Below are 13,455 nucleotides of genomic sequence, written 5' to 3'. Positions count from 1 at the left end.
GCTGAATAATTAGGTTTTTTGCTAAACTAAAAGCTGGACAGAGATCCTGTGGAGTGTTGAGAGAAGAGTTTGAGTTTCTGTTGTGTTTCTGCACGCACCTGCAGTCACGCTCAAACTCTTTGGATTCATCCGTGCAGTAGAAGAATCTGCCTTTGAAGAGCTGCACGGCCACCACAGCGAAGATGAACATGAAGAGCATGTAGACAATCAAGATGTTCAGCACATTCTTCAGAGAGTTGACCACACAGTCAAACACAGCCTGCGGGGCAGAGACGGACACATTAACACACAGGCTGTATTCATAGGCTGATTAATCAGGATGACCACACAGAAATAGTAACAGAGATGACCTGTCGATAACCTCCAAACCAGCTAGACACACTGTTTATAGAGAAAGAAATTAGGCATTATCTTCGAAATTTGCGAATTTTTTTGTCGGAAAAAGGAATCAAAACAAAGCTTACAATTGTGATATTTCTGTCAAAATCACTTTAGTCTACATGTGTCATTTAGAAAAAAAAAACAAAAAACGTTTGGAATAACTAGTTCCTGTTAAAACCAATAAATTCTGCTCTTCAGCGACACTGAAGCCATTTTGGAGATTCTTCAGAGAGGAGTGGACAGGAGAGGCTGTTTACACAGATCAGAGAGGAGAGGACAGGAGAGGCTAGAAACATGACAATACTTCAATATGTACAATATGTGGAGACTCATTTCCCCCCCAATATTCATGAAACTTGAAAAAGTGTAGTATATATGCAATCCATTTTTATTTCAATTGAGTTGATAAATTCACTTTGTCTCTTTTTAGGATGTATGTCATTAGGGCCTCGGGGCAATCGCACCGAGCACTGGTCCCATACAGCAATAACTGTTATACTGTGGATTTTTTCTTATTCCTCTTCCGGACGCAATTTCGTCCCGCTACTAGTCCTACAACTTGAAGAGTTGCAGGACAAATTATATATCAAAACGTGCGGTTTGATCGGGATCGGTGTGCTATTACTTTTCTCTACAGAGTACGAATTTTTCGCGACGTAAGTCGCGAACAACTGCCCAAAATTTTGCATTGAAATGAATGGGACGGCCGACAAAAAATGAGCGAAAAAGAACAATAATTGGAGATTTTTAAACGTCTACTCCTCCGGCATAATTTCACCTAGCGACTCCATTTAAACTTTAAACAGTAGAGGCAAGTCTTGTGTATCGGTGTATTAATCCACGTTTCGATAGGTCATATAGTTTTTTATCAATCCCTGTTCAATGACCATGATCATTTTTGGAGAAATTCTGAGATTATAATGGGTGTGTATTGCACGGAATGTTCGTGTCAGAGTGTGTGATGTCATCGCTCAGAGTGTAGAGGGAGAGGTAAAACTGTAAAAAAATAAATTTGAAAACTGCGCTCCAGGCCGCAAATTCCACTCTACAGAAATAATTTATACATAGAAATGTAGGAAAATTTGTCTTCTCACTCACAATCCTCTGGTAAAGCTGTCAGAGTTATAGTTTGGGCGTACGACGCAAAGATGCGCCACCAAAACCACCAACAGCCTCATTGGGTCCCATATTAAAAACGCAGGAAGATTTCGGAAAAAGTGAGATTTAACTGTTTTTTTAGATCGCTCTAACAAAGCTATTTTTTCATTTTTCTTAAAAAAAAAACATATGTAGAGGTTCAGGAAGAACTCAGGACACTCAAAGTGAAGTCGGATCAATGATGGTTTTGCCAAAATGCTTTCTGTTCGAGGCCAGAAATTCCAGTCCACCTCTGGACCTCTGTTCACCTCTGGCTGCTGTCACTGTCAGGTGCAGTTAATTCTGTTGATTGCTTTGATCTGATTGCCTTTGATCTTTGATGTGATTACAGTTACAGATACACACACACACATGCGCGTAAGCGCTCACACTCCTCACACATGCATACACATGCTTCAAACACACACACGCACACACGCGAGCGCACACACCCACAGGTAACTTTATGTTATTTTAATTACACACACACACCCACACCCACACACACACACACACACACAGGTAACTTTATGCGATTTTCGCTACACACACACACACACACACACACACACACACACACACACAGGTAACTTCATGCGATTTTCGCTACACACACACACACACACACACACACACATTTTGAGGTTAAAGGGTATAGTTTGAAATCTCTGAAGAGTCTCATCATAGTGTACACACACCGGCAGTAGCCCCCGTGGCCCTTTCAAAATTTCCTCAGAGGGAATTTTCTAGTTATAACTGTTATTCTGCACATTTCTGAGTTATTCCCACTTCTAGCCATCATTTCACTGATTCCATAGAGCTGCAGGACTTATATATTTCAGTGAAATACAAGGCCACAGTGAGTAAAATGTAAAATGTAGCCATGACAGCAAAAAAGCTCTAAATTCTAAAACGTGGATTATTTACAGAAATCTTCCTCCGGCACATAGAACCTTTACATCACCACAGCTTAAAGGTGGAAGATAAGATTAGTGTCATCTGTGCAAGTGTTGGTAGTAGTAGTCTTTTAAAGAATTCAGTAAATTGTGATAAACCCAAAACCTGTTGTGCCCCAAATTCTTTCAAGAGAATGTTTGATTTTCGAGCCACATTTAGAGGAGCTTTTGAAATGAGACCAACCTTGTTCACCTGACTTATCATGACTTATTCTAGAAAACTAAAATCCATGTCTGCAGTGAAGGCCAGCTGAGCCCTACCTTTAACTTGGGGAGTCGTTTGATGGTCTTCAGAGGACGCAGCACCCTCAGCACACGAAGGGACTTGATGGTACTGATGTCTTTGCCCTTGCTGCTCCCCCTAGAGTTCAGCCAACGAACAACAGCAATGTCAGAGGAGCGTTACAGAGAAGAGTGAAGGGGTGAAGTGATGGACCAGTCTTTAAGGGCTCTTACCACACCCTCTAATATAATGTAGTTGAATTTATCTTAAACATAACCTCTACAGTGACAATCTAAAACAAACACACATGATGTGACACTTGCAGTCATCTTGTATAAAAGAGTACACTGCATCAGTGTGCATCTCTTCTTCTGCAGAGAAAAGAAACGTTGAAGTGCACGTCAAACATGAAACCGGTGGGAGGGAAAGCGATCAGTTGCGTGACCATTTGGTTTCATGGACATCAAGAAGCATCATCATCATCATCATCATCATTATAATCTCCACCACAATAATAGACATTCACTCATTCCATATTGACAGGCATCTCCCGGCAGAGTGCCCAGCCAAACCTCTTTCTTTCTTTTTCAGTGAAATTCGCTGTTCGGTTCTTCATAAGAAATGGGAGTTTTTATATGTGGAATCATGAAGCGTGAACTCTAAGTACCACATGGCTAGGATTATGTTAAGATAATCCTGAATTTGGAGACACTAAATGAACTGATTCTGATAGGTTTCACATAGCTTCCTTTCGTGAAAATCCAGATTTTTAGAAAATGATTCTGTATTTTTTGTTAATCCTCAGGTCAGGACTGCAACCTGAATCAAAGGAGACAAGTACAGGAGGCTATGTGAGACTATCAGGACATGTGATGTCGCTTGCAGAACACAAAATCACATGTTGTAACACAAACAAAACACGTTGCACCACTGGCGTCAAACGAGCCATGAGAGCGGCCGGAGGAAACGGTTTAGGGCCCAAAGACAAGCTCCTTTGGTCGTATGTTTTAATGCGCTTGCAAACCCCACAACTGAACATTCTGCTCATGATTTGTATGGCCATAAACCAATATCAGTGAGGAAAATTGTGGTGTCAAGAGAGTAAATAGCCGACTTGATCTTTACTGTAAGTGGATGGGCCTTTTTAAAAAAAAAACAAGGCAGGAGGCGATTGGACGCCTGCCAAGCCCGAGCAGAAGAGAGGTCGTCCATCAAGGCTTGCTCTTTAACTATGAACTCAGTTCCCGTGGCAGAAAACGTAAGACAATTCAATTCAAGGCTGATTGATTGAGTCTGAGCCTTGGAAGTTCTACGTGTATGCATGTGGGGGTTTGCGTGTGTGTGAGTGAGACTCAATCAATAATCAATAGGCCTTCCTCCTTTGAAGTTGAGTAGAGACTGAGGTCTCTCTATCAGAGCAGCTCGGGAGTATTAGAGTAAAGCCCGGTAAGGTCATAGGTGTTAAGAATTAAAAACATCACACACACGCACAGGAACTCACACACGCATAAACACATACTCACTAGCATAACGATAAGGCAAAGAGCTCTTTGAGTCTCACGATTGATGTATTGAGTATTGTTAGTGCCCCTTTTTTTAGCATTCTGACACCCCGAATGAACTGACTAAAACTGAGGTGATACTCCACACAGTATCAAACACTCAACACCTGTAGGAGTAAAAGGTGGCTGTAAAAGGCTTCGATACTTCTATACTGTACTCTCGTCCTTCATCAAGCTTGGATTCATGTCTACAATTGATGCCAACAGTGGAAGATTTCATGGTAGGAGAAAAAAAGTCCTGGTCCTGCTGCATGCTGCTCCACCAGACATTCTGCTGTTCATCCATATGGTCAACATGTTCAAGTATAGAATATAGCATGTCACTGTATTCTCATTTAAAACTGGTACACCACTAAGCGGGTATGAACTGCTGTCAGAATCACACATCACCAGCTTTGTCAATAATTTTGGTAAAACTGGATCATAGATTATGGAGAATAATGTTTTCTTGCTTTTCCCTAAGAAGCGGCAGAATGACCGATCAAGAGGCTGCCGGACAAGTTTAAATCTCAGACTGGCTCTCAGAGATCTTCACTTACTAAAAGGCCGCAAAACAGACAGTAATCTGGCCTTCTTGTTGTTGAACTAGTAAGTAATATTAGCTGGTGTGCTATGTCTTGTGCATACCTTACGTCTATTGATTTATTTACTGTATTTTACACATTATTCAGTGACATTAACATGCCCTGATTTAGCCAAAAGCCTAATGTACATCTTCTATAATGTGGGTGTATTAATATCCTTGGCATGTTGCTATAAACGCCTTCAAACCCAGAGACATATTACTTTATATGAACCTTAATTTTGTATTTCATCTTCTCCCTTGAACATGTAGAAACACACCCACACTGATGAAAACCTGTTGCATTTTTTAAGTATCACTGTATCTCGTCAGAACGGGACTTAAGACTCCTGGCAGCCAGATTTCTTGATCAATAGAAGAGCATAAACGGGACATACTGATATGTGATATACAGCTGCACAGAAAAATGGCAGAATAATTCATGATTATTGGAATAAAAGCAGGATAGCAGCCTAATTTAGGTAAAAATTAGTCAACCTACTGAACACAAAGATGGACTATTGCAAAGTTATTGTTGTTTTTGTAGCTCATTGAACCACAGCCACATCCCTAAAGTGTGAAGGACTACACAGCTTTTACTGCCACCTTTCAAGCTTTCAGGGCTTTACGGTTTGATAACCAAAAGATAGACTGTGATTGAGTATCACTTTGGAAAACATTGTATTGTTTGGATGACTTTCTGTGACATGTGGTGAAGAAAACGATGAGCTACGATACGGCGAGAATGAGCACGAACGACCAGAAGAACAAAGAAAGAAAGAGAGAGAAGCCAATTTGATCCGGTGGTGTAGCGCAGGGAAAAGAGCGAAGGAGGAGGAGGAGGAGGAGGAGGAGGAGGACAGAGGAAGAACTTTACCGGGTGCTGCTCCTGTTGAGTTTCACCGAAGGTGGAGACAGCGAGAATCAGTGACAGCGACAGAGAGAAAGACAGCGACAGAGACAGAGGAGGAGGAGGAAGAGGAGGAGGAAGGGAAGGAAAACACATAGAAAGACAAACACACACACAGAGACACACATTGATAGAGAAAGACCAACAAAGACAGACACAAGACAAGAGAGAGGGGGTTTGGTAGAAACAGGGAAAAACACATCCATATGAGAGACAGACAAAGAAGGAAGGACAGCAAGATGGCCAAATCTTAGAAAACCCCCCACCCACTAACACCCGTACTTTATACACACTGACTCCCTCACATCCATCTCTGGTCTCCATGACAACTGGATGGGATGTCTACATACCTGTCTCCTAAATTTGTAATTACATAATGTAAGCTCTACGTAATGTATTTTAGTGTATACTGCACAAGTTCTTCTCACTGCCAATGATCAGAGCACCTAGTAGGTTTCTTAAAAAGGTCACTTAAAAAAAAGAAAAGAAAATTATACATGAATTGATTTTATGTGCTTTTATTGTCTTTATGAGACCATGACGTTGGTAACAGCATGGATCAGATCACAACCAAGGCAACGTCCTTTGAATACAGAGTGCGGTTTGATTGGATATTTAAGGAAATTTAACAAAGCTAACAATGAAAAAGTTAAGCTTAACATTATTAATATGTCCTCCCCTAAAATATGCCCCCACAGGCCATTTCTAGCAGATTAATACGACCCATATTTACGTTTAAGGCTGTCCTCCCCTGCCCTGTAGCTACTGTAGTAAGTATAAATGACACAGAGGTGGAGTATAAAACACAAAAGTTGCACTAAGGGTGGGCGGAAGGTCTGCTGGATGACTTTCACCCAGGAGAATGGCTTTTGTGTCCCATGTAAAACAAAGTAAACAATGTGATACAACAAACTTAACTTTCTGCATCACGTTTTTACTGAACTATGTCACTTCCAGTAGTCACATCTTCCTCCTAACCACTTCACTTCTGGCATTTAAATGCATTTACTTACTTTTTAAACTGTCTTTTATAACGCCTAATCTGGAAGTTCTTTCCCCAAACCTTAGAGAAGTGGTTTTGTAGACTAAATTCAATGAAACTGCAGCAAACTTTACGTTGTATAAGGATGTGCTCTATTTTTTTTTTAGAAATGCTCCCGTGGGTCGTATTTGAGGGTAGGGACAAAGAACATATGCAGGACTTTTTAGTCATCTATTTTGGTGATTTGCTGATGTCATCATATCTTCAGAAATCCAACCACATGGACCAATTGATAGAAAGGCAGTTGGCCACCCATTGTTTGTATATTTATATAGTTTCAAGAAAGTTGAATTGACAATTGACAATTTGTTTTCTGCCTGATTTAAATAAAATTTGATAAATATTAGTGATGTAAATCACATTGAACAGGGCCTGTTCAAAAAGTATATAAAATATCAATATGAAAATCAAACATCCAGATATTGTAAGTAAAGTTGCATTATCATTGTTAAAAAGTTTGTTTTTGTTTTGATCAATTTAGACTGCAGACACATTTTGATAATGGCAGCTTTTACACAATACTATAGGTTTATAGAAGTTATAATGCCACATCTAGCAATTACAGTGCATTCATTTGATAAGTTATGGTACAAATACTAGTTAATTTCTAGAAAAAATAAATTGACTTGAAGATAATCATTTATATTATCTTAGAAGTAAAAAAAGTTCAGTAAGTCACCTTACATCTACTATTATTTAATGTAGAATAAATGCTTTTTTTTTTTTTTAGATGAACTGAGCATTGCCCCTCATTCCATTTCTTTCCTACTACAGTTAAATCCACGAGAACTAGATTTTAGAACAATTACCTTTAAAAAAACATCCAAACAATAATTCTCCTGCAACTTCTTGAGCTCTATAATAAGAGCACTTCTGTGAATCTGGCCCGTGGCTGACAATCTAGATGTGAAACCCTCTCCCCCTCCTGGCTGTCTTCTGCTGTGGCCTGCTGTGCTACCAGCTCTATGAAGAATTACCTTCACGGTTGGAAGAGGAAACTCGATTGCTGCATCCATTTACACCGATTCTTATCTTATCACACCATAATGATCAATTAGACCGGGCCTACAGCACAAATTGCCCTCATTAGATCTGCAATCATCTAGTGGGATTTTATCAAAGCTCTTTTGCATGCACATCTGCACAGGGGAAGAAGAAGGCGTTAAATCTTAACAAGGAACCGGTTCCAGGTTTTCTTGACATGTTAGAGCACATACACTCAGGACAGCCATCATGAGTGGAGACTCAAGAAACCAGGATTTGTGTGTATTGTCCCATACACGCACACCGTCAGTACGAAGGAAAGCATTCTCACAGAGTACTAATACTGCATGCAGTTCTAAATCACTTTTTTTTCATTCAGCATTAAACTGGAGGATGAAGGGAGCCAGAAGCGCAATTGTTGTGTTTCAAAAACCCATAGAAATACGAAGCCATTGCACTCCGACCATGCTAAAACTCCCCTCCGTACAATGGTTCTGTCATGTACCTGCTTTGAAACAATGTCATGCGTCACAGTGAGATTTCAAAGGTGTGTGTGAAGACTTTGCCCCTTAAGCGAAACTGTACTGTAGCTCAGCCCTAGAGCAGATGGTGGGAGCAAGGAGGCAAAGGAGGAGAGAAGATGGAGAGCGAGGAAGGGTGGAGAGAAGAGGCAAAGATGAAAGGGGTGGAGGGGGATTATCAGAGAGCATCCTGAAAAGGGAGCAAAAAGGGCGACTAAGAAAGTGAGAGGGCGAGGGAGGGAAGGGGACCAGTGTAGGAGGGGAGGAGGCATCCTTATTTCTGCAGGGAAGCATGCTGTGGAGGGTGCAGCAGTGGAGTGATTTCAACTGATTTTCACTGTTTTGAGCAGATATTTCACTTTGATTGGACAATTTCACTTATCGCTGTGTATTTATGGATTATCAGTCCACCTGGAGCTGGTTTGATTCTTTTGTTTTACTGTATGTAAAAAAAAAGTCACATAATTAAGTGTGCATTGGATGATAATTTGCAGTAACTGGTGCTGATGCTATTGGTAGATCTGATACAGTAATAGTCATCTTTGACACAGGTGTGAAATGTTTAACCAAAGTAATATCGCTCTTAATTCATACCACCTGTCTCCTGAAAACTTCACCTAAAAAAAGACTTGTATGTGCACCTTCCCCATCCTGTTTCTGCTTGATTTACTTTCTGCTGTTGGTTTACACTGTTCACTCTGCATTCAGACTGTAAGCAACCATTCCAATAAGGTCCAATAGCTAAAATGCTGTTGGTTATTTGTATGCAGGACATATAATGGCTGTATATGATGCTGTTGGACAAAGTTATATGTGATAACAGTTCTTGTGATTATCAAGAAAGCAGGTCAACAACTGTAAATGCTGGCTGAAGTTTCTTAGTTGCTGACAGTGTGAACGCACTGTGACAATAACATTCAGAACAGGACTTGAACTTACAGAAGCTCTTAAAAACACAGGTGTCGTGTGTTCTGAGTGCAAAGAGAGACTGAGCTGAATCCGCCTTTGAGAAGTAGAACAATATGCTTTTTTGCTAGTTTTGCAATTGTGGCTGGCTGACCTGGACTGTAAGTACTTCAAAGAAAACTCTGTGTTAGTCTTAGACAATGAGGACCGTTCCAGTTTTACTGTTGTTTGGAGCAGAAAAAAGGTATTAGCAAGACATTGGCCCTCATTTATCAAACGAGCGTACGTCAGAAAGTGAGCGTAAGGTGGGCGTAAGATGATTTCTACGCAAGCCTCGGCATTTATCAATTTGGACGTAAGCGGACGGTACGATCAGATCTCACGTCTGCTCTCAGCTCGTGTACGCAAATTTGAGTCAGCGTGAAGTGCACACGTCTGAGTCGGAGAATTGATCTTAGACTATTGTATCGATGCCTGGAGCTGATAAAACTCAGTGGTGTTTTGATTTTTAATAGTGACAAAGCAAAACATGTTTAGACTACATCATTTATCATTGAAACATCATCCAAAAATAAATACACCCTGCAATCGTGAAATTCTTTAAACAGAATACCAGCCGAGGATATTAAATGTTGTTGTCTTCTGCTGTTTACTGTTGTTATTATTATTATTATTATTATTATTATTATCCAGCTCCGACACCGGAGCGTCAGCGTCTCCTTCACCAGCGGTGCTGCCCGAATAGAAACATTTCCAATCAGCGCTGTCACACGTTCCTCTGACTAGGACATTATTATTAGTAAATGTAAAGAGGTGAATAATATCTCTCCATCATAATAATAGCAATATTCGGATATTATATAGATTATTAGGCTTTATATATCACAATGTAATTACTCAAACCTCGCTGGGAGTTTAATAGTCCGCTACTCTGCTGACAGCACCACTGATTTCCAAACAAATCCAGTTTGTTGTGTTGCAGCTGTTGGACGTCAGCGTTTCACTTTCTGACTGAGAAATTCCTCTTCTTTTAGAATTAAAACTTACTTTAAAACATTGTTTACCTCCTTCAACCAAAAAGCTGAAAACTGTTAAGTCCGTGCTCCAAATGTAAAATATTCAGTGAACTTGTTTGAGTTTATAACTATAAGTACTTTTATTTCATAAACCTCCGTCGCTGCGTATTTCTTTAATATGTCTATATTGCCCCTATTGTTAATTGTAACGGTGCACTTTGCTAATAAAGCTGAGTTTAGAGGGTGAAAAAATCCTCTTTTTGGCCGTATTGCGCCCTTCGGTGTCGTAAACTCTGAAGGCGAGTCTTCTGAATCGGGTATATATTAGGGCGTGGTATTTAAATTACGCATGTTTCGAGCCGCCACATTTATCAACAGCCGATCATTCTTACGCTGTGATTGGAGAGATACGATCGTTTGATAAATCACACGTGAACCCTGTCGTAAGACCAAATATACACTCGGATCTGCGCTCGTTTCTACGCTCGCTTGATAAATGAGGGCCATTGTGTGCGAGTTAGTTAGTTACTTCACATTTCTGTCTTGAGATGTTACTGTTGCACACATTTCAATATCGATGTCTACCTTAATTTTATTTTATTTTTAGGAAATGCAAATCTCCTCCTTTTTCAAAGCTTGGCCTCCAATGTGAGAAAATAAAGCAGTCAAAAGCTGAAAATGTTTGACGCTGTGCCAGTTCACCAATTACACAAGGGTCCCCTTGGTCCACAAGTGGTGGGGGTGGTGTTGCATAAATAATTCATATAAATTCAATAAATAAATAAATTCATTAATTAAAATGTGCAATAAAACAGACATGTGCAATACAATTGTAAATATGTGCAAAACATACAATCTACCTCATCTATAAATTATAGCATTTTCAGTAGTCATTTATTTATTTATATACTTATATTACATATATAAGTAATAATATATATTTATTTTATACTTAGATAATATTACATCACATGTCGTTGTACTGTTTTTTGTCCTTGTTTAGCTCGGTATTTTTAAATGTTTTTACTCATGTTGCTGCCATAACTTTGCACCTTATGCAGTGGCACTTTCAATTTCATTGTATAGTTGCCTATATAATGACAATAAAGACTATTTGATTTGGTTTGATTTGATTATATTCTTCATAGTACTACTGGATTAGATCAATGGACTAATTATGCAGCTCAGACTGAAATTGATCTCAAAATTTAAGAGGAAGCCCAGGACCTTTTATTTTCCAACTGTTTCTTAATTATTTTCTTTCTTTGTTACATTAAAGTCAAACAAATTTGTAATAGTCTAAAAAAAATCCCAATTAAGATCAAAGCCAGTAAATAATCCTACTAGCCTACCATTGCACTGTATGTTAGGGACTATAATTTATTTCAACGGAAGTCAAGTCAATTTTAATTACTTAGCCTAATTCCACAAATCACAAGTTTCTCTCGAGAGGCTTTATAACTACACTGTGTAACCCACCCTCTGTCATTAGACCCTCTGTTCAGAGGGAGAGAGGAGGGACCGTTGTTCAGTACGGACAGACATGCAATAAATGCCCTGTGTAAAGAGTCAGGTATTCAGATATACTGCCTTGCTGCTACATAAGCTCATTTACACACCAAAAATGCAATACTTTGTGACAAATGCAGTATTTACTCCTGTTTTAGTGACATTTGTTAAAAACTACAGTGCCCAGCTTGTCTTCAGAACTCAATTCATGTTTTCTAAAAATTAAACTATACATTTGTAACAATTTTTAAAAAAAATAATGAGAATAAAAAATAAATTTCAACTTGCACATCTTGAACTCAGTTCATGCAACCTCAAGCAAATCTGCACGTAATTATTTATTGCGTATTTCCATCGACTCTAAAAGTTGCTCTGCATTCAATCTGAACACACTTTGACAGTCCCTCTTTGCTCTTAAGATTCACAGAACATATTTAAGCACATTCTTTGCCCGCGACTGACTCCGAACATCGTAACCATAGTTCTGAATGATGCTGTCTACTGCATCACATGTCGTGTTCATGCAGTCACCAAGGCAGACATGCACCGGACATCCACAGAGCTGAGGAGGATGCACACACAAGCTCCTTTCACTCTCACTCACTCTTTTGTATTTTTCTCTTTAAGACAAACAGACAGTCAGCCCCTCCAGTTGCATATATCATACATATTTAATTCATATGTATTGTTCTATATATTGCCTCAGCATAAAAAACAAGTCATTCCACCCACTACACCCTGCCCCAGCATGCCTTCCTCCTTCCCTCCCACGTTCAGTCTGACTTTCCCGGGTCGTGCAGAGGAAGGAGAGTTAAATACCTGAGCCTCCGGGTACGTTAACATGGTCAGAACGACGAATGGTTATGTGTGTTTGTGCTTGCGTGTGTGCGGGTAAAAGAGAGAGTAGGGGATGAGGTTGTTGCGCCATGGCGGGTTTCCTCCCTGTGGCGAACAGATAGCCTGGGCACTTAAAGGGTTAAAGGTGTCTGGGGCGCCCTCACCCCCACGGATTGACCGTCAGGGACCTCCAGCTCGGAGGGCGGGGGAGGGTGAAGAGGCGGGGGGGTGTGGTTGGGTTGGGTTGGGTTGGGTTGGAGGCAGGACGTTGGCTTTAATGGTTGTTGGAGAGGTGGGGTTGAAAGATGTGTGTGGTGGAGTTTGGAAGAACAGAAGGGTTAATTACGGACTATAGGAGTTTTATTTAGACAAGGGTGGAAGCTGGGGTTAAGTGGGGATAATGGCAAGCCAGGGAGCAATGTGGGACACCTCCTAATATACAGCTAGTAAATTTGTCCTGACATAAATTGTCAGATGTGGCAAGAGGAGCAACTTTGTGAATTTTTTTTTAAGAAAAACCAGTAAATAAATGTGTTTGCTGCTGGGTTTTTTTTATTCAAATCCCCTCGTTTTATAACGATAGGGGGTGTTTTGGCAGTAGAAATAGGACTGACTTTGATGAGCTATGAATTCTGCAACGCCAGTTTGGAGCTGGAGCAAGTTCACACTTAAGTTTTTGCTGTATGTTAGGATTAAAACGGCTGTAAGGAAGAGGAGGTAGAGAAATCTGGTAGATGCACAAAATGTAAAGATAGTCAGGAGGAGAAGCGCTTATGAAAGAGGGGTTTGAAGGTACATAGAAGGAGGTGAACGCATCGGCAGGAACCAGAGCTGTGGAGGGCCTAGGGGGAATGTTGGTAAGCAAAGGTTTGGGGGTGTCGAAGTCAGGACTTTAGATGCAAGCAAAGA

General features: G+C 40.1%; 1 protein-coding gene across 1 annotated transcript in view; it reads right to left on the bottom strand.

Annotated features, from left to right (window-relative positions):
* Positions 1–13,455, bottom strand: part of cacna1ab (calcium channel, voltage-dependent, P/Q type, alpha 1A subunit, b) — a 158,990-nt gene that overhangs the window by 57,676 nt on the left and 87,859 nt on the right. Inside the window, exons 26-27 of the mRNA XM_059332310.1 lie at positions 2,736–2,835; positions 99–259 (exon numbers count right to left, since the gene is read on the bottom strand). Of these exons, the coding sequence (XP_059188293.1) occupies positions 99–259; positions 2,736–2,835 (261 nt within the window). The remainder of the gene's footprint in view (positions 1–98; positions 260–2,735; positions 2,836–13,455) is intronic.

This window comes from Centropristis striata, chromosome 1 (assembly GCF_030273125.1).
Source record: "Centropristis striata isolate RG_2023a ecotype Rhode Island chromosome 1, C.striata_1.0, whole genome shotgun sequence".
In the NCBI taxonomy this organism is placed as follows: domain Eukaryota; kingdom Metazoa; phylum Chordata; class Actinopteri; order Perciformes; family Serranidae; genus Centropristis; species Centropristis striata.
This window is presented reverse-complemented; position numbering and strand designations above follow the sequence as displayed.